This window comes from Stenella coeruleoalba, assembly GCF_951394435.1.
Source record: "Stenella coeruleoalba genome assembly, chromosome: 19".
Lineage (NCBI taxonomy): Eukaryota > Metazoa > Chordata > Mammalia > Artiodactyla > Delphinidae > Stenella > Stenella coeruleoalba.
In genome coordinates this window covers 35,791,057-35,810,798 of record NC_137165.1, presented here as the reverse complement: position 1 = coordinate 35,810,798, position 19,742 = coordinate 35,791,057, and the positions used below count along the sequence as shown (strand labels likewise).

At 58.7% G+C, this 19,742-nt stretch overlaps 2 protein-coding genes across 3 annotated transcripts; one reads left to right on the top strand and one right to left on the bottom strand.

The window, feature by feature from the left end:
* Nucleotides 1-9,135, top strand: RASL10B (RAS like family 10 member B). Of its 2 annotated transcripts, none has more exons than XM_079905497.1 (4): nucleotides 1-270; nucleotides 3,113-3,475; nucleotides 7,766-7,890; nucleotides 8,364-9,135. In XM_079905497.1, the coding sequence occupies exons 2-4, from the start codon at nucleotides 3,260-3,262 to the stop codon at nucleotides 8,632-8,634; spliced, it is 612 nt and encodes a 203-aa protein (XP_079761623.1). In that variant the 5' UTR covers nucleotides 1-270; nucleotides 3,113-3,259; the 3' UTR covers nucleotides 8,635-9,135. The 2 variants fall into 2 exon arrangements, with proteins under 2 accessions (XP_079761623.1, XP_079761622.1); XM_079905496.1 differs by having other exon boundaries at nucleotides 8,361-9,135.
* Nucleotides 9,136-11,782: 2,647 nt separating this feature from the next.
* GAS2L2 (growth arrest specific 2 like 2) lies at nucleotides 11,783-18,968 on the bottom strand (the record flags this gene model as incomplete). The annotated part of the gene is made up of 6 exons (XM_079904739.1): nucleotides 11,783-13,337; nucleotides 13,914-14,166; nucleotides 14,767-14,863; nucleotides 15,983-16,090; nucleotides 16,936-17,168; nucleotides 18,584-18,968. The coding sequence occupies 6 exons, from the start codon at nucleotides 18,966-18,968 to the stop codon at nucleotides 11,783-11,785; spliced, it is 2,631 nt and encodes an 876-aa protein (XP_079760865.1).
* Between the last annotated feature and the right edge of the window lie 774 nt (nucleotides 18,969-19,742).

The following is a 19,742-nucleotide window of genomic DNA, read 5'->3' as shown; positions in this document are numbered from 1 at the left end:
GCCCCCCGCCCCGCTCCCGCCTCCTCCTCCTCCCAGCGCGAGCGGGCGGCGCGCTCCGGAGGGAGAACCGGGCTGGAGGTGTCCTACCCACTCGGCGGCCAGCACCTGCTCCCCCCGCGCCCGCCCTGAGCCCGCCCAGACTGCGCAGCCGGGGGCGCTCCCACCTCTCTCCCCCCGGGCCGGGGAGCCGGGGGGCAGCACCGGAGCCCGGGGGGAGCGCGGCCCCACCGGCCGGCCGGCTCGGGCTGGGGGTAGCTAGGACGGCCCCGGGTAAGCGGCGGGAGGCTGGGCGAGCGGGCGGGCCGGGGCCGGGGTGGGTCGGTGGGGGAATGGGGGGGCGCGACGGGGGCGAGGAGGGAGGTGGGGGCCGGCGGACTGGCGGGGAAGCGGCGCGGGGCGGCCACGTGAGAGCTGGTGCTGGCGGGGTGGTGAGGGGGGTTGCCTGCGAGGTGCTGGAGGCGGAGAGCAGGCTGGGCTCCGGCATCCCCCTCACCCAGAACTCCCACCAATCAGGTCATAGGGAGCTCAGCATCCTCCGACGCCCGCACCCACCCACTCCCACATGAATGTGATGGGGACAGACAGCGGGCAGACGTGTGACTCGGCCCACGGGACCTGCAAAGCCCCCGCCCTCAGTCTGGGGCTGGGACTCAGGCGTCCAGGTCCAGGGAAGAGGAACCAGAAGCAGGCTTTGGCCCCAGTGTATGTCCCCGGGCGCTGTCTGCAGACTCACTGCAGAGCACAGGCCTTGGGGAGGGAGGCTCAGGGGCCTGGGCCCTGCCTCTCCGGACAGCCCTCTTCCACCCCCACCCAGCTGGGGATGTTGCATTAACAAACACTTAGACCCAGGACCCCCGCCTGGGAAGCGGGAGGGGACACCAGTCACCTCTGAGTCAGGGCCTGGTGACTTCCAGGAGGCTGTCCCCAGCCTAGGGGCCTCTCTGGCACCCCCTCCCTGGCTCTAGCGCTGTGCCCCGCTTTTATTTCCCAGCTATTCCCCCAGAAAGGGTTGATTTCAGGGCAGGGAATGGGTTATCCAGGAGAATCTGCAGGTAGGCTACATCCTAGATCCCTCTAAGTTGCCACACCCAGGGGGAGGCTGGGACACTTCTGGCATTCTTTGCCTTCTCTTCCTCCCCTAAGGTGCCCCCTCCCCACCTGCTTGTGCTGGTTATGTAATTAACCCAGCTGAGGCTCTCTGCCATGCTGACAGTGTCCAGGGATGCCTGAGAAGCCCAGGGCCCTGGAGGGATTTATGGGGAGGAGGGGCTGGTACTTCCCCCAGTTGGGAGCTCACAGAAATAGAGAAGCACTTGTTGGGAAGGGACACTGCATGGGACAAGAAGGAGATGAGAGTCCTAGTCTTAGTTGACAGCTCAACTGGCTATGTGGTCTTCACATCCCTAAATCTGTGGGGGTTTTTTTGGTTTTGTTTTTACCTTCAATAAAATGGGGAGAATTGCACACACACACACACACACTACATGTACGTGAGCAACAGTGCAGTAGTGCAGAGTGACCCATCTGGGATGGCTAGGAGGTCCCATTGTGATCGATGAGTGAAGGACCCCTGTGCATAACAATGGCCACTGTTTATTGAACACCTACTGCGGCCTCACAACACCCTATGGCCTCACAACACCCTAGGACGTTCCTTGCCGAAGATCCCACTTTAGGTGAGTGGCAGAGCGGAGAATCCAATGCTGGTGGACCTCACTCCAGATCCTGCCATTGGTTTACTATGCTGTATGTGCACATGCCCTGTGGATTGGGTCCTGTGAACCAGGACGGACTGGACTGAGGGACATTGTGCTGTGAGCTGTGCATATGTGGAAAGGGCATGCATCCACAGAGAAAACATGCATATGTGCTGGAAAGCATGGCCCCATCCAAACCCAGCGAACCCATCTGCCTTGGACCCATTTAGCAGGCACTGGTGTCACCCTCCTGGGAATAGTCCCCAAACAGGAGGTCTCAGGCATGTACCAGCCTCCCTGGTCACCATCCTCAACAGAAAGAGAAGGCACCTGGCTAAGAGGCTTACTTGGATTATCTCAGGAGTAGAGGCTAATGATCCTTCTTTGTAAGTGTGCAGAATGTGGCTCAGATCCACAGCCAGGAAACATCAGAGCTGGATTTATACCCATGCTCTAAAGTCATTGAAACTGAGCAAGAATGAGCTAACGAATCCATGTCAAGGTTCAATCCTGTAGCAGCCCTTTCCCGGGCACCTGCTGCATGCCAGGTCCTCTGAGCTCAGGGGGTTGCCAGATAATCAGACCCAGCCCTTGGCCTGTGGCCTACGCCAGCTAGAATCCCTAAACTTGGAAGCTGAAGTAATGCAACATTGTAGAAAGGAGTAGCCCGCCTTTCCCAGCTGTGTGCCTGGGCTCGTGTCTCCCTCCCTCTGGGTCTTCTCTCCAAAGTGGGAATACCTATTACCTGGGGATACTGTATCGACTAAGGATAACCACGTGGGCATGCTGACTTAGAGTAACTGCTCCACAGGTGTCACGCTCCACAGAGCCAAGGTCATCGGCCAATCCAGGGATTCTCAGCAGGGGGTGCTTGGGAAGGTGGGGGGAGCGCATTTTGGGTCATCATGGTCACTAGAGGCTGCTGCTGGCAAGTACCTCCAGGCAGCTGGGGATGTGAAATGCCCTGCTCGATAAAGAATTCTCTCTCCACAAAATGCCAGGACTGCCTCCACGGAGACGCACTGGCCTGGTCTCACTCCTGAGGACCAGGAGACCAAGGCTGCGAGGCGTTGCTGTCTTGCCCCGGGCTCAGTGGGAAGGCTGGGACTTGAAGCCAAGTCTAGTGCTCTTTCCACTCCGCTCTGTGGCCTGCCTGGGTCTGGGAGTCAGACCGGCCAAAAGTCAGGTCATAATACAAGTCAAGAAAGATTGATTCCCACTGATGGGATGGACGGCAGGGAGAATGGAGAAGGAAGGATGGGGAGGTTCTGGATAGATGGGATAGGGGCTCTGGGGAAGGGAAGGCATCCCAAGTGGCAGTAGTAACAGCTCCAGTGACAGTCCCCAAGGTAGAAAAGTACAGGATCTGTCCAAGGAGAAGCCAGCCCCACCGAGCCCACCTCTTGTTTCCACAGTCCAGGTGGAGGCCGCAGAGGGCCCAGGGCGAGCAGGGGCAGCGATGATTGGTCCTGACGGTGGCTGAGCCCCCAGCCCCTGGAATATGCAGCCCGGGGGAGCCCCAGGCAGCGGCGAGGACGAGGTGGCGGAGCGGGGCGGGAGGCATGGTCTCCACCTACCGGGTGGCCGTGCTGGGGGCGCGAGGCGTGGGCAAGAGTGCCATCGTGCGCCAGTTCCTGTACAACGAGTTCAGCGAGGTCTGCGTGCCCACCACCGCCCGCCGCCTCTACCTGCCTGCTGTCGTCATGAACGGCCACGTGCACGACCTCCAGATCCTCGACTTCCCGCCCATCAGCGCCTTCCCTGTCAATACGCTGCAGGTAGGGGGGTGGGGGTGGGGGACAGGGTGGAGGACAGCCTGGACCCCAACCCTCTCCTGGCTCCGGCCCTATTGCTGGCTTTGAGAACTCCGCGCTGCACCACGGGCCGCCCTACTTAGAGCCGTGCCAGGAATCCATTCATTTGTGCACTGGTTTATTCAACAAATATTTGACGAACGTCTGATGTGTACCAGGCCCTGTGGTGGGCACTGGGATAGAATGGTGCTCAAGACAGAGCAGTTTGCTCTCGAGGAACTCATAGCCTGGTGAGAAGACAAACAGTCAGCTATTACGTAGTTCCATGAGTGTCATGATTGCAGGGGATGCGGGAACTAAGACAGCCCTGAAGGGGCATCTGCCCCACGAAGGTGTGTGAGGGTGGGGGTCACAGGAGGTGATGTCTCAGCTAGGTAGGATCTGGGCAGGTAAGGGTCAGTGAAGAGAAAGGCATAGAGCGCCGGATGCCTGTTAATATTCTGGGCGCTGCCTCCCATGGCCTCAGACCCATGTCATCTGTAGAAGGGACAACAGAAGAAAAGGCTGGGACCTGGGAAAGGTGTGTTCTCAGAGACTGGAGACCCCAATCAGATCTCTTGCCCAAGGGCCTTTTCTCTTAAGTGATGCTTTGTCCCCTGACCTCAGGACTGGCCCTCGGGGCGGCCTTTCCTGCAGGGGTTGGATTCAGATGCCCCCAGTGCCCTGGCTTACAGGGTCCAGCCTGCAGGACCGGGTCCTTCTTCCTGCTCTCTACCTCTGGCTTGAGCGGGAGTCGGGTGCAGGGGGAAGCTGAGCCCTAGACATGTTGGCTCACCAAAGAAGCCCCTGACCAGAGCGCAGAGTTGCTCCAGGAAGGCTAGGCACGGTGGAGGCCCGGAGGGCACGGGCCACCGCTTGGCCAGTTGTAACTGTGCAAATAGAGCAATCTCTCGGGTGGAGCTGGGGGCTGGGGAAGGGCTCAGGCTCAGCACTGTGTCAGCAACTCCGGGCACGAGGACCTTCGCCCAACCTCGGGGACACCTGTCTCTCCCATCCTAGGTGTGGGAGCATCAGCACCAAAGACAAAAGCCTGATCCACACATCACACCTTGGAAACAGTGAGGTCAGGGCAGTGGGTCCAAGGTCAGGTGTTCTATTTCTCCTCCAGAGGAGACTAACGGTAGCCTGAGTGGATGCTCAGATCCCGCTCTGGTCCTGTGCATTGAGCTGGGTTTATTTTTCACATTTTGTTGTGTGTTTAAATTGTAATTTCGGTTTTGGAATCGGGAAGATACAATTTAAAAGCCCAAATTTTGTTAAAACAAACAAACAAAAAGTACACCCAAAGAAATCTCAGTCCCACCCCTGCTCCCTTTACCCCAGTTCTTGTCCCATTCTATAGCCATTCTCATTGGTTTTTTTATTCACACTTCCAGTTTTTCTTTACCTAAATAAGAAAATGTATTCTTATTCCACTTCCCTTCTTGCATTAAAAACAAAAACAAAAACAAAACTGTCTGCACCTTTTGTTTGTTTGTTTGGGTTTTTTCTTTGTTTATTTGGCTTGACATTTTAACCTGTAGGTCTTTCCATGTCAGTATCTAGAGGTCTTCATTCTTTTTTCATGGCTACACTGTATTCCATTGGAAAGATGTACTATGAAGTCCCCTCTTGTTGGACAAGTGGGTTGTTTCCAAACTTTTGCTTCAAAACAATGCCACAGTGAATAGCCTTGTAATAGTCATTTTGTACACAGGAAGGCATATCTGTGGGATCGATTTCTGGAAATGGCATTGCTAGGTCAAAGGATAAATGCAACTGGAGTTTGGAAGGTGCCAGATTCCACACACCCCTCCATTAAGGTGCATAGTTTGTGCTCCTGTGAGGGATGTTACATGAGTGCTTGTTTCCCTAAAGCCATCAGAGTGTATTGTCAAACTTTTGGATTTTTGACAGTCTGATAGATGAGATAGGATAATCTCAGTGTACTTTTTATTTACATCTCTGCTTATGAGTGAAGTCGAGCATCTTTTCATATGTTTGAGGGCCTTTGCCTTTCTTTTTCTGAAAACTATTAATGCCTTTGCCCATCTTCCTGTTGGATCATTGGCCTTTTCTTCCTGATTGACCCTGAGTTTTGGACTCTACAAGGATGTCCAAGACGTCACCCCTGAAGCACAAGAAAGGGACTTTGGGCAAAGAAATGCTGAGACAGGATCCTGCATGCCCCAAAGATCAAATAGTAGAATCCCACTGGTTACTGTCTGAAAATAAGAATACATTCTTCCCCAAAGCCAGATGAGATCCAGCCCAGGAGAGCGGCGTTTCTAGGGTCGTCTCAGCTCTTGCTTCTGCAGCCTCTCTCCTCCTATCAGAGAAGGAAGCTAATGTTAGAGGGCGTGTGCAACCCACCCAAGGAACAAGCAGCAAATGCATGGTTGGCACCCAGGTGGCTGAGGCTCCCTCAGCTCCTGTGTCCTCGGAACTGGACTCAGTTTCCATTGCTCCTTCTCTGTCTTGATACAGCTCCAAGATGGTCTTTTACCATCTGGAATGCTGCATGGAGCTAGCTGGAAGGCAAGCTGAGCTTTCTTACTCCCTCCCTTCAATCAGGGGTAAAGGGGCAACCCAGCCAATCGGGAGCCTTCTTTCTCTCCCTTTTAGGAGCCCCCAGAGAGGAGTGGGTGGGAGGCAGCCTGGAGGCCCCCTTGAGGAGGTAGCATGTTGGGAGAGAGGTGGGGCTGTCCCCCTCGAAGGCTGGCAGCTGTTCCCTCTCCCCAGCAGAGAGCTGGAGGAATATGGGAGCCTCTCTGCCTATTTCCCCATCCCTCCCACTCCTGCTGATCTCCGCTCCATGCATGGAATGGAGGAGGAACAGCGTACGCTCTGGGGCCCCAAGCTCCCAGAGGTCCTGTGTCCAGTGCAATACAGTCTTTCCTGGCCTGAGAAACCAGTTCATGGTTTTCTATGATTTTAGATTTGTCCTCAGCATCTTCCCCCTGCACCAAAGTTAAAACTCAGCACAAAGGAAAGATGCCACATCATCTCCCTGGAGAAATCCACTGCAGCAGCTTCGAAGCCTTTGAATCGGGAAGTGCTTTTCTGGAGTCGGACTTAACGCTCCACCACTGTGGCCCAAGTCTTTCCCCTTTTAATCCTTCTCTGCAGTGTAGAACCAGCTGTAGTCCTCCATGCCTGATCCCTACCCCAATTCAGCTCCTAAGCTGGCACAGGAGATATGCCTGCCTCTCCCTCTAGTCTTTTGCCGGGGCTCTAGTTCCTAGAGAAAACCCTAGTTCCCCTTGTCCTGGGAGGCCCGTCTTTCCACACTCTGGCTGCTTTCTGCCGCTGCCCTTGCAATTCTCATCTGCTGGCAGGTTAATTAGCTAACTCATCTCTTAAGCAATCTTCTCTTTGGTGCACTCAGGTTTGCCTGGGGCCTGTTCAGCTTGAGCCCGGGCCCTTCCCAGAGAATTTGCCACTGGCATTCAGGAAGTTCCATCTCCCTGGAGCTGCCCTGGGGCCCTGCTCTACATCAGCCCCCATTAGGCATCCAGTCTCAACCTTTTTCTCCTCAGGCCTCTTCTTCTCAACTTTGAGGGCAGAGTGAAGCAAACAGAAGGGGTACCTCAGGTAGCAATCTAAGGGCTGTGTTACAGGCAGGAATTGGGTTGATCCCAGCACGGACCAGGTGGGATCCAGGACCGTGGAGAGTTCACCAGCCTAGGTAGTGCAATTAAAGAGCCTAGGAGGAGGAGGTATGTAAAAATGAGGAAGGCTGGACTCTGGTCCTCTCAGGAGCTCACAGCAGAAGTGGGGACCTGGGAATGGAAACAGCTCTGACCAAGGTATAATTGAACTGTTCTTAGAACACAGAAGATGAAGGGAATAGTCCCCTGCTTGCGGGAAGGCTTCTTAGAGGAGGAAGAGGCATCTGAGCTGAGGCCTGGGAAGATAGAGAGGATTTCAACAGGTCCAACAACTAGCTCAGGGCTGGGCTCGTAGAGGCGCTTAATAAATGTAATCGAACAAAGGACTGGATGGATGGATTGGGGGACAAAATGGGACAAGGCAGATCTCAGCTCCAGGAGTGCACAGGACAGACAGCGGCCCTGCCCCATCCTGGCTTGGAGGTGGGGAAGCCACACCTGAGCTCTGCCGTTGTGCCCTGGGCCTGGCCTCCTGGGGATCGGCGAGTGTGCAAGGCTTAGGGTGCAGTGGCAGGTGAGAGTGCTGTGTATGGCGGGAGGTGGCTGGGGGCACGGGGAGCCCTTATGGCTGCTCTGACCTTGGTGCTGGCTGGGGGTGTTGCAGGAGTGGGCAGACGCCTGCTGCAGGGGACTCCGGAGCGTCCACGCCTACATCCTGGTCTACGACATCTGCTGCTTTGACAGCTTTGAGTACGTCAAGACCATCCGCCAGCAGATCCTAGAGACGAGGTGAGGGGCCAGGATACACTCCACTGCCACCTCAGTGGATGCCCCTGTGCTGGCCACTTCCCGTGAAAAGGGTGCAGTGGGAGGGAAACAGATCACGTGCCTCTGGTTCCCACACATACTCAAACACACACTCACGACATTTTGCCGTCCCCGTTTCTGTTAACTCATTTGGGGACGCTTACCATGGGGTGGCTAGTCTAGTGCAGTAAAGAGCAGAGGCTAGGGGAAGGAGACTTCCAGGGCGCCTCAGCCGCATGACTTTAAGCCAGGCTCAGGTTCCTCATCTGTACAATGGGGAGAACATTAACACCCACCTTTTGCATCAGTTGCGTCAGTTACAGCGCTGCGCCTGGAACAGATGGATGGTAGTAGTAGTATTGACCAGGCACAGCCCGCCCTTCTTGAAGTCCGGGGCGGGGGGGAGGTTGTGAGACTAGACTGTGGGGTTCTGAGATTCCCACCTCGCCCAGCAGGGTGATCGGCACCTCGGAGACGCCCATCATCATCGTGGGCAACAAGAGGGACCTGCAGCGCGGACGCGTGATCCCGCGCTGGAACGTGTCACATCTGGTGCGCAAGACCTGGAAGTGCGGCTACGTGGAGTGCTCGGCCAAGTACAACTGGCACATCCTGCTGCTCTTCAGCGAGCTGCTCAAGAGCGTCGGCTGCGCACGCTGCAAGCACGTGCACGCCGCCCTGCGCTTCCAGGGCGCGCTGCGACGCAACCGCTGCGCCATCATGTGACGCCGCGCCCCACGGGCCGCAGCCCCGGCAGGCCTGGGCGGGGAGGGGCAGGAAGAGAACTCCTGGACCGCCCCCGCAGCCGCGCCCTCCCCGGGAGAGGCGGAGGGCGAGAGGGAGCTTCCCCTTAGCTGCCCCGTCCTCCCCCCTCTCCCCAGTCTGTCTTCCTGGGACGGCCGCCTTTAGTGCTGTAGTTCGTGCAGACCGCGGCCGGGCCCCTAGGAGCGCCGTCGCCCCTGGGGGTTGGGGGTGAGCGCGTGACACGGAGGGCGGGGGTGGAGAGGTGCATTGTTGACCGGGCCCGCACCCGTCACCTCCAGAGAGTGTGGCTGTCATTGTTCCGCGTCTTCTTCTCCCGTGTCTGTCTGTCTGCCCAAGCGTCAGTTGGTCCTCAGCTGTCTTACCCACCCTCGCCACCTCCAGCTTCGTTCACAGGGCTCTCATTTTATCCACCCCCTGTCGCAGGTCCCGGCAGCACCTCTTCGTGAGGCCAGCCTTCTGACCGTCAGCCCCACCGGCACGGGGCGGGGCGATGCGGGTGGCCCAGGGACCACAACCGGGGTCCGAGGGTTGAAGTCCTGGATCAGTCAGGGGGAGGAGGCAGAGCTCCCCCTGCTTCCAGGGAGACCTCCCTGCCCAACAGCCCCAATAGACGCAACAAGCTACCTTCCAGCCTTAACTCGATGGTCCGTCCCTGCCGGGTGCCCCTCTCCCACTTCCTGACCCTAAAGTCAGATCACCCCCTGGGTTCAACATTTTTTTCTTGACCGAGTGTGGAGAGGGATTGCCCACAAATGATAGATTTATTTCCATGATGCCAGCGTCCAGTGGTCTGCCAAACTGGAGGATGTTTGGGGGGGAGTGGGGGTGTCTGGTGGTGGGCGGGGTGTGGAGGGAGGCAGTCAGGTCGTGCCAGGGAAGACTTTTTCTCCCCATCTGACCCCAAGCTGACTGCCCCAGACCTTGCCCGCCTTGAATCTCAGATTACCCCGATTAATCAGGGGAGGGGCAGAGCCGGGAAAAGAATTATGGGAACCCCTATGCTTGGGGGAGATATACCGGCATCCCCACCCCTGGATGGAGGCCCTCAGGATCTGACGCCCCCTCGTCCCGACACCAGTTGGCCCCATGCCTTGACTCACTCCGCCCCATTTTCTCCGGCTGCCTGGCCAGTTTCTACCTCTTGTCACCGGAGCTGATCACTGTCAGTTTTGTACCGATTTAGAAATAACAAAAGTAATGAAGATACTAGGAGTGACCTGCGGGATTACTGGGGGATTTGGAGGGCGGGAGAAATGGTGCGAGTCCCCGGCCGCCTAGCCAAGTTCTCCCTGAGGCTGAGCCCTCAGCCCTTCTCTGGTGGGAGGATAGCGAGGTCCCTTGTTAGAAGAGAGACGGAGAGAAGAGCCTAGCCTCGATGTAGCCAAGCTGTGGCGTATAGACCAGGAAACCAGGTAGCTCGGGGTGGTGATGGAGAGGAGTCTGGGGGAGGCGTCATGGGTGGCAAACTTCTCATCCAGATCCCGCGTGAGAGGGAAGCTTCGATGTTCTCTTCTGCTTCCCCAGGTGATTCCCACTCCGCTCACTGCGGGTGACGCAGCCCGACAGTGACTGCCCTGACCTTGGGCAGTCCAGTATTTTGGGGTTCTGGTCCCTGCTGTGCTGCATGACTTTGGGCAAGTGACCCGCCCTCTCTGAGCCTCCCCCTGAAGCAGAGGAGGTGGCTCCCCTCCCCCCCACACCTTGGAGTGGCTGGGAGGGTAAGGAAGAGGGGCTGCCCCCTGACTCACCAGGGGGATGGGGTGAGTGGTGACAGCATCTCACCTGCCCCATCACTGTCACCCCCCAGCTCTGAGGCACCTGAGGTGAGAGTGAGGGACCCAGGCCTCTGGCTGCCCCCTGTGGGAGCCGTTGGAATGTATTGCCTGGCTGGCCCCCTTCACCCACCCTCTCACCCCCACTTCACCCCAGATCTTTGATTTTGATTCCTTCCGCCCCCGTTCTGAGTGTCTGTCCTTCACCCTGCCCTCCCTTCCCCAGGGTTTCCCACCACAGGGTCTGGAAGTGTGTGTGACGCCCACTGCGCTGTGATCAGAAGTCAGATTAAAAATCAGGGAGTGTTTTCCCTCGTTTCTGTACGAAGGTGTTGGCTCAGTTCCTGCCGTGGGAAGGAAGGGACTCCCTGCAGGGTTTCTGCCTGCTGAGCTCTGGAGGGACAGACAGTCTGGGCGATGAGGTGGCCTGAGTCCTAAAGCCCAGGCCCACCAGGAGAATGAAGGGAAGGGGAGAGAGCTGGGGACTCATCTCCTCTCCACCTACCCCGCCAGGTGATCAAAACCATTCAGAAGAGAAGCATAACATCTCCCTCTGCCACTTTCTTGGGAAGACTTTCAGAAGTGGACACAATCCCAGCTTCTGCCTTTGTGTCTTCCTCCCACTCATGGCCGAGGCTCTGCAGCACCGCCCCCCCCCCCCCCCCCCCCGGCTGGCCCACACCCATCATAACTCCAGGCGTGTCGATGTGTTAAGGAATGCTCTCAGCCATCCCTCTTGACTCGGTGATCTCAGTTCCCAGCCCCCAGAGCAAAGTTTTGAAGTCCTGCAGGAGCCCGTGTGGGGCGACCTTGTCCCTGTCCGTGATGCTGAGGCAGCAGCCTCTTCCAGGAGAGAAGGGCTGTCTGGCAAGGTCGGCTGGGGCTGCAGAGGGGAAACCTCTCTCACCCCAGCTCCCTCCCCCTCCTCCCCTCCGGCGGGAAAATGCTGCCACACCTTCCTGCACCGTGGTAGAGTGAAGGACTCAAGAGCTGGGGGCTCAGGGACAGACCCACTCATGTTTAATAACTTATAAGAGCTGTGGAAATGGGCATGGCCGGAGGACAGAGCACAGGAATTTGGGGAGCTGTTCTGGGAGACAGTAGCCCTACCACCCTGGAATTGGACTGGGACTCACGGGTTGCCCTCCTGCTCAACCGACCAGATGGCGTCTCTGTTTGTCTTCTGAACTCTCCTGGCCAAGGCCCTGTATTGAGGTGAGGGACCTTCCTTTCTGTTCCTGCAGTTGGGAATGCAACGAATACACGGGCATCTTTTCACTTCCCTCCTCCTCTATACCCACAGGCTGGGGGGCGGGGGGGGGAAGAGAAGCGCCTTCTCACACCCAAGACTCCTCCTCAGGTGAGGCGGGGGCTTGATCAAGCTGCTGAGGCCCCTGGCCCTCCAAAGGCGGGGAGCTGCTCTCCAGGGGTGCAGCTGGCCCCTTCCTCTCCTCTCCCTCCTCCTTCTCCCCCGCCGAGGCTCCAGCCCCCAGGGCTGCCTTCCCTCCATTGCTGCCCAGCACTGCTCTCACCAGCCTGCCCCTGGGGGGTGCCTTGGCTGGACCCAGGTGGAGGCAGGTCAACGGCTTGGGAATTCGTGAAGGCTGCTTCTCGGGCCTGTGGTCTCTCCGGGGCCGAATCCTGTGCCTGAGCTTCAGCTTGTAGATGGATGGGACTCTCCGGGGCTTCCGGAGTGTTCTCTTGCCCTTGCCTGGACATGCCTTGGCTTTATCAGAACTGGGGGCGGAGGGCGAAGGTGTGGAGGACTCTGGGGTGGCAGACACAGCAGGGGCTGAGCAGTCCTGCCCCCTTTGAGCCGGGACCTTCGTTGTCCCGGCACCCTTGGCACTTGGGCTTGCTTTCGTCCTCAGCCCACTCTCTTCGGCTCCCAGTTTCCGTTTTGGGCTTCCTGGGCCTGCACTTACAGCCGGCTTAGGGCAGCCTGTAGGGGCTGCCTTCCAGGCTCCCAGGTCCACCTTAAGGAGGGGTGGGGGGCCCTGAGCCAGTTCTTGGATGACTTTGTCATAAGGACCCCCAGGCTCAGGCCACCGCCCACCCAGGCTGGGCACGTAGACTCCACTGCGAGGAACGACTCCAGACGCTGCGCCCTGGGGGCAGACAGCGGCCACCTCTAGCAGCTTCATGCTGGCCAAAAGCTGCTCCCCAAGGCTGTGGTGGATGGCTTGCTCCTTGATCCCACCCGAGGGCAGGGGAGTGCACCTCCCCTCCTGGTGCTGTGGGCCCAGGCCCCAGGGCTCTCCGGCCTCTGCTGTCACCTGGACATCCAGCTTCTGGTCCTCTTGCCTCTCTTCCACAGAGCAGTCCCCAGGTCTGGACCCAGACAGGTCCCCAGTGACGGCCCTTAATGGAATGGGCCCTCTCCCCAGTTCTGTCCTGGGACCTCCACTTGCAGTCCCTGGAAAGCTTCTTCCCAGAGTCGGGGGGCAAGCTGGGGGCAACCGGACCAGGATCTTGGTGGGTCCTTTAACAGGGGATGGAGAATGGACAGATGCTGTCTCCCTAAGCTGGGAGGAGGCACCCTCGGCCTCATCCCCGGGGGGTGGCCTGGGGCCCACAGGCTTGGCTGGGCTGGAGGAACAAGGCAGGGGAGATGCTCCTCCTGCTGGTGTCCCTGTGGTAGTGGCCTCAGGGGCTTGGAGTCCCTGGGGGATGGGGGTCCTGGCACGAGTTCCCCAGCTGTCTGTCTCCTCATGAACCCAAGATGTGGGAGTCCTTCTCCTGGGGAGTTCAGGGGGGTAGCTGTCCTCCCTCTTCCCTGAGGAGGTGCACTGTGTGCCTTGGCCCCTGGGAGTAGGTGAGGACTGGGGGCTCGGGGGGCTGTCCCCATCTGGCAGCTGCCTCCGACACAGGGCGAGTGACTTCTCCTGGCACCTGAAAGGGAGAATCATAGGTTATCGGCAGGGCTATCTGATCCAGTCCCCTGGCTCCCAGTCCCCTGGCTCTGCGAAGGGATGGCCTTTCCCCAGCCAGAACTCCCAGGGGGTCAGACTTCATGTTGAAGGAAGCAGATGCTCTCTCTCCCCCGTGCCTGCCAGAGACTCTTCCTTACAGCAGATACTGCTTAAGTGTGTCCTCCCCCATTCCTTGTGTAGCAGATAGAAAGCAGCCTGGTCTGGACCCCAGGTTGCTTCAGATCCCACAGCTACAGGTCACCAGTCTTGGGTGGGGAGGGTCTTAGTTTCTGCTCTACCATGAAATGGCAGAGGGACCGTGGGTAAATCTGTTCCCTTTATGGGCCTCAGCCTCCTCATCTGTGAAATGGGAGGGTGTATGAAGTTAACTAGATGATCCTAAAGGTACTGGGTGTTTTTTGGTTCTGAACACCTGAGGTCTTGCTGGGATAGGGGCACTGCTGGGAGACCTGCTCCCCTTATCTTGGGGTGGGGTGGCCTCTGAGAATGTAGACTCCAAAGCAGGAAGAGGCCCTGCCCTGTCCCTCCCCAGTACCTCGGGAATGGTGCTGTCTCTCTGAGGATCCCTGCTCCTGCTCTCCGTTCACGGTGGGGTGTAGGGGAGGAGGCGGCAGGGGGCCTCTGCTTTCGACCCGAAGAGGTATATGTCGTCCAGTCCACGGAGGGCAGGGGGCTCTGGGAGCGGCTGATGGTCATCGTAGGCTGGGGCTGTGAGGGCCCATCGTCCACCCTCACTTCATGCTGCACCAGTGGGACAGGGGGCTTCAGGAAGCTGCCCGTCTTGTGTGCTACCAACACAGCCCCCCAGAGACAGGAGAGGAGGAAAGGGTTAAACTCCTGCTGATGGGGTCCACCGTTCCCTCCCCCAGCTGTCCCACACCCTGAATCCCGCATTAGAGACAGTGGGACCTACTGTGACAGTGACAGCACCAGAATTTCCTCAAGGGAGGGGTTAGGGGATGAAATCTGGTCAGAGGGCCTGGCTGGGGGACTTGTTTAAAGCTGCAAGTCCACGTCTTTAGCTTAGATTGCATGCTTATTTGGGGTGGCTTGAGGTGCTGATGGACGTTACGGGAAGACTAAAGACCTTCCAAATCATGCTTGGCGCCTCCATCAGAGCCAGACCTAAGCCCTGCCCACATGCCCTCATGACCAAATGCTGATTCTCTGTGTATTTGGCGCCACCTTGTGGCTCAAGTTGGTACTGCACCGTGGCTGGCCCGCTTTCCGCCTAGAACTGAGAGGCCACCCACACCTGTACCTTCTACAGTATCTTCCTTCCTCCATCCCCTGCACACCTCTTGCCCCTGGAGATCAGGCCTACCTCCCGCGTCTGCTTCCGGCCTCCCGACCCGGAGTCATAGGGAAGGGACTCTCAGGGGACTTACAGAGGGATGTGCACCGGCAGGGGTCATGTTTGTCCAGATAGTGACCGAGTGTGTCCCAGCCGCCCCCCACACGCACCATCACGTGGTTCCGGAGGATCTGCAGGGGGCAAGGGTGAGGTGGAGGGCAAGGTGAGGGAGTCCCCTCTCCATGGACCAGCCTGCAGGCCTTCAGCCCTTGCTCCCATCCACGTACACATGCACACGTGTAGTTGGGAGCGTGCCTATGTTGCAGCCTGAGTCCCCTGCAGGACTGGCATCAGAGAGCACATGTTGTCAAGGGTGGAGGCCAAGCTGACATACAGCAAGTTGCCCCTCGGCGAGACAAGGGATCTCCCAAGCACTGTGTAGTCTACCTCCCGACTCCCTCCTCTCCCTTCGCTGGGAAGCGGTTGACGCCTGCGCACGTTTGTATCAGAAACGGGGGGCGCTGGCTTTGCCCTCGTGGTGTGTGTGTTAAAGGACCCGCAGGAGTCCTGGCCCGACTCCACTCCAGGTCACGTAGCCTCTCCAGGCGTCCACTTCCTTAGTGGAAACGGGGCGCCACAATCCATCCCCACCTGCTTCACAGAGCTCTTGGCTCAGGCTCTGGGTGAGGGCCCAGGGAGCTGGCTCTGCCTCCAGGTGTGGCCCGACCCAAGGAGAAGAAGGCTTAGCTGTGCCCCTGAGCCGCTGGCCACACCCCCAGGTGCAGACTGTTTCTGGCCAGGTGGCCAGGCATGGGGCGCGGTGGAGGGGGTGGGGAGTAGCGGGAGGCACAGTTCAGACTTGTACTGCCGCTCAGAAGGCACCAAGCTGGGCATGTGAGCCGCGGACCGCGGGCTTGATGTGGCTGGGCCCTGCGGGGAACACAAACTGGGCGGGGAGGGCGGGGAACGGGGTCTCAGGCCCCTTGCTGTGACCAAGCCTGTGGGTGGAAAAGTGGGAGTATGCTTCATCCTCACTTCTGACTGGGGAGACCCCCTTCTGAACTAAGGTGGAGGCAGATGGGGGGGGTTCTGGTTCTGGCTGCCCTCATGGAAGGAGGGGACATGCTTGCCAACTTTGTCAGGAATCTTCTGGAATTCTCCAAGGGAGAGAAGGAAAGCCCCAAGGCCTGATAACTGGCGATGAATGGTGATTTCCTGTCCTTGCCTTCAGGCCTGGGCAAAGTCCCACGGAAGGAAACCTGATTCTGCCGACCCCAGAGAGGGCCCTCCACCCCCGACCAGGGACTTACCCGGATGAAGATGAGGGTGTTGGAGTCTCCCACGCGGTACTTCCCCTCGGACACCTTGACCATGGAGAACTGAACCGGGCACGTGCAGCGGCTCACCAGGCTCTGAACCTGCGGGCAGTGGGCAATGGGTTCAGCCCTCCCCTCTGCCCAGGTAGCCAAGCTCCCCCTGCACGCTGGGTCAAGCCCAACGGGCGGCCTGCCTGCCCCCCAGACCCAAGGCTTCTGCCAAGTCAGGGCTGGGGGCTGAGAAGCAAGTACAGAAGGCTTTTAATGGCTCAACGAGAACAAGAGCTTGAGTGGCACCTATGGCCCAGCACCCTCGTGAGTCAGCTAACAGAGGCCGTGGAGTGTGATGGTTAAGGTGGACCTTGGAACCTGACAGGTTTGGGTGGGAATCCTGCCTCCACCGCACTATAGGCCTTGGGCAAGGTAAGAAACCTCCCTGAGCTCGATTCCTTGGTGGTAGAAGTGATTCCTAGTCACAGTCAGAGCTAACTCCCAGGACAGGACCCTCTGTGCCAGACACTGGCTGAGCGCTTCACGTGCGCTGGCTCATCTAACAGCCACCGCCGTCGTGGAAGGTAGGCACGGTTACATCCCCACAGTACAGATAAGGGAGCTGAGGCACAGAGAGGGCAAATAATTTGCCCAGTCACACGGCTGCAAAGCAGTGGAACTAAGACTTAAACCAAGCAGTCAGAAAAGGTTCTGCGTTCTTAACAACCGTCCCACGGGGTTTAAACGAGGGAGGCGTAGGGTGCTGGATTCATAAAGAAAACGATGAGCATCGAGGCTCCAAGTGCACACGACTTACTTAACAACCACGCGGTGAGAGAGTGTCGAGGAGGGGACTGGGGCTGAAGAAGGGGGTGGCTCAGAGGGGCCGGATTCGGAGGTGGAGAGGGAGGCGGGGCGAAGGAAGGCGGGGCCGAGGGCGTGTCCGGAGCCCTCACCAACTGGTCCAGGTTGCGGAAGTGGCAGGGCGGGCGCGTGGGGGGCTCGGGCGGCGGCGGGGGCAGGGCCAGCTCCAGCCGCAGTTCCTGGTCGATGTCCTCCTCCAGCCGCACCAGGCTGGGCGCCGCGACGCCGAAGCGCCGGGCCCGGCGGCCCAGCTCCAGCAGGCACAACACCACGTTCTTCACGTTCTTGCGCAGCACCAGGTCATCCGTCTCGAACATCAGCACCTCTGGCAGGGGCAGGAGAGGGGAGAGGAGGGTAGGCAGCCTGAGATCCCTGCTGACCTGCCCGGAGCAAGCAAGCGGAACAGGTGGGATAGCCCTGGGGCCATCCTGGACCAGGGCGCGGACGCAGGCATGGGGGATAGGGGGTTGCGTCTCAGGTTCTTGGCGGCAAGCCAGCCCCTAGGAGGATCTGGACAGAATTGCTCAGGTACTGAGTGCAAGACGAGGTGGCTGCCTTATGGCGGGGCAGGGTGGCGGGGAGAAGAGGGGACACAGCCAAGCGAAGGAGCCTAACTCCACCAGCCCTTCTCCCCGCTCTGTTTGCCAGGATGGGTCCAGGAGCAAGAAGCAGTCTGTGCTGCTTCCCATCCGCGCCTCTCACCTCCAGTAACCAGCAGGCAACCCCAGACTCAACTCCCAGCCCACACATAACCAGGCTGGGGTGAGTACAGGCTCTGGAGCCTGACTGCCAGCTTTGGAACCCTGACGCTCCCACCCACCGGACGTATGACCTTGGGCTAGTCCCAGCTTCAGTCTCCTCTTCTGTAAAACGGGAAAGTAGTCTGTTTCATGGGGTTGTTGTAGGGATAGCTATGTGTTTGCAGGCAATGTCTGGCACATGGTAAGTGCCCGATAAAACACTGGCCTTTATCAACCCTCCAGTCCTGTTCCATATTGTGTTGCCACCGACTGGCCGGTAGGCCAGGCCTGACCCCTCCCTCTGCCACACCCCCACTGCCTTTGGTCTGAAGGATGGTGCGGCACCCAGCTTCATCCCCGCTGCTGGGTCCAAGGCCAAGGAGATGAGGGAGCCTGATATCAGTCCTAGAGTCTTGGAAGGCCCAAACACGGCTGGCCCCTCCCTAACATCCACTTGCCTCCTCCCCTGTCCCCTCCCCACCCCACTGTAGCCCAAACACACGCCTTCTTTGTGCCCCCCTGCCTAGAACTCCCTGTCCGCCAAACTTCTTTTTATTCTCCAAGACTCAGCTCAAATCTCCATCCACTATATGGTCTTTCCAGGCCCATCAGGTGGCTGTTTCCGCCTCTGTCTCCCCAGCACAGATGCCTCTCCTTGAGCTTCTACCACGTTGGGCTATAATTTATGCATCTTCTCAGCTGTCTCTCTTCCCTGGGCCACAAACTTCTTGGCACTGGTTCTCAGCCCTCTTAGCGCTCGGTGCCCAGCACGACGCTCTACCCAAAGGAGATAGGTGCTCGAATCATCCAATCAACACATTTATTTATTGGGGATTTCCTATGAGATTGGGAAACTGAGGCATGAAAAGGAATGAGCTGGCCCAAGGCAAATCTGGAAGGAGGACCGTGGCTCCTGACCCCTGATGCAGCCTGAGCCTTAGAGAGGAGATTGACGCCTGACAAGATAAGGGTCTGGGGAGGGGGGGGCCAGGGTGCTTACCTTGGATACCCATCTCCTTGCGGCACCATTGGATGAAGTTGGAGATGTTGTCCCGGGCCTGGAAGGTGCCTGGCTGGGCGGCCGCATTGCAGGAAACCCCGGCCCGGGGCAGGGGCATGCTTTGGGCTCGGGCAGGTGCCTCAGCCAGGAAGGCCAGGGCGGCCTCAGTGACGGCGTTGGCATGCTGGCACAGCGCCAGGCCCGTCTCCAGCGCCTGCAGGAAGTTAGCCGCGTCGATGTCCAGCCCGTAGAGATCCCGAAGCCACTCGGCCAGGTCCTCCTTCATGGCTTCCAGGTACTGCTCGCTGGACTTAAAGGGCCGGATGCTGCTCACCGGAGGCCTCGGGGTCCCAGGCCTCCTCCTGCCAACCCCAGGCTGGGCCATGGCTGGACCACCAGCCGGGGAAGGGGCAGCTGTCTCCTCTCTCCCACAGCTGTGTCTTCACTCCTACCACCTGCTGGGTTCTCCCTGACTCAGGGGTTCCCCTTGTCCTCCGAGAGCCCAGGACGGCTCTGCTACTTGCCGCTGGCTTCAGCCACTGTCACTGCCGCCACTGGGCTGGGCCAGGCCTGCCCCCTCCCCCGCCCCATTCCTCAGTCCCTGCCAGAGCTTTCCTACTCGGTAGCCCTGCAGCGACCTCACACCCCAGCTGCCCAGTCCACTCAGAGGTCGCCACCTCCCAGGACAGATGGAGGTGAGGATACTCCTTTCTCCCCCCAGGGCTGGACAGGCTGTGCTGGCTGCATCCCACCCACCACCGGCCAGCCTGGAGTCTGGCTGGCGGCCTCTCCACTCTGCTTTCCTCTCCTTGGAGACAGTGACTGCTACAAACACTCCTTGTTAACGCTTCCTGGCATTGCCCGCCCTGGAGCCTGGGGAGCAGAGGAAGGCTGGGGCTGGCTTCTCTCACTTGGTTGACACTGGTGGGGGCTTTTGGGAAATGAGGGCGAGAAGCAGGGCCAGGGATGCCATGCCCCTTGGTGTTTAGTGAGCACCGTAGGATAGGGATGAAATAGATGCAGCGACAGAGTCCATACACATGAGTTTGGCCTTGGACCCTTTCCTGAAGCCCTCTGTGGCCTTCACATACTGCCTAGCCTCTCTGTGCCTTAGTTGCATCAATTATAAAATGGGAATAATAATATCTACCTCTCCAGG

What these genes read in the sequence shown, in the direction of transcription:
- RASL10B (XM_079905496.1), top strand. Translation starts at nt 3,260, where the DNA reads ATGGTCTCCACCTACCGGGTGGCCGTGCTGGGGGCGCGAGGCGTGGGC. An exon ending in TCCCTGTCAATACGCTGCAG is followed by an intron (nt 3,476 to 7,765) that starts GTAGGGGGGTGG and finishes GGGGTGTTGCAG; the next exon opens with GAGTGGGCAGACGCCTGCTG. An exon ending in CAGCAGATCCTAGAGACGAG is followed by an intron (nt 7,891 to 8,360) that starts GTGAGGGGCCAG and finishes CACCTCGCCCAG; the next exon opens with CAGGGTGATCGGCACCTCGG.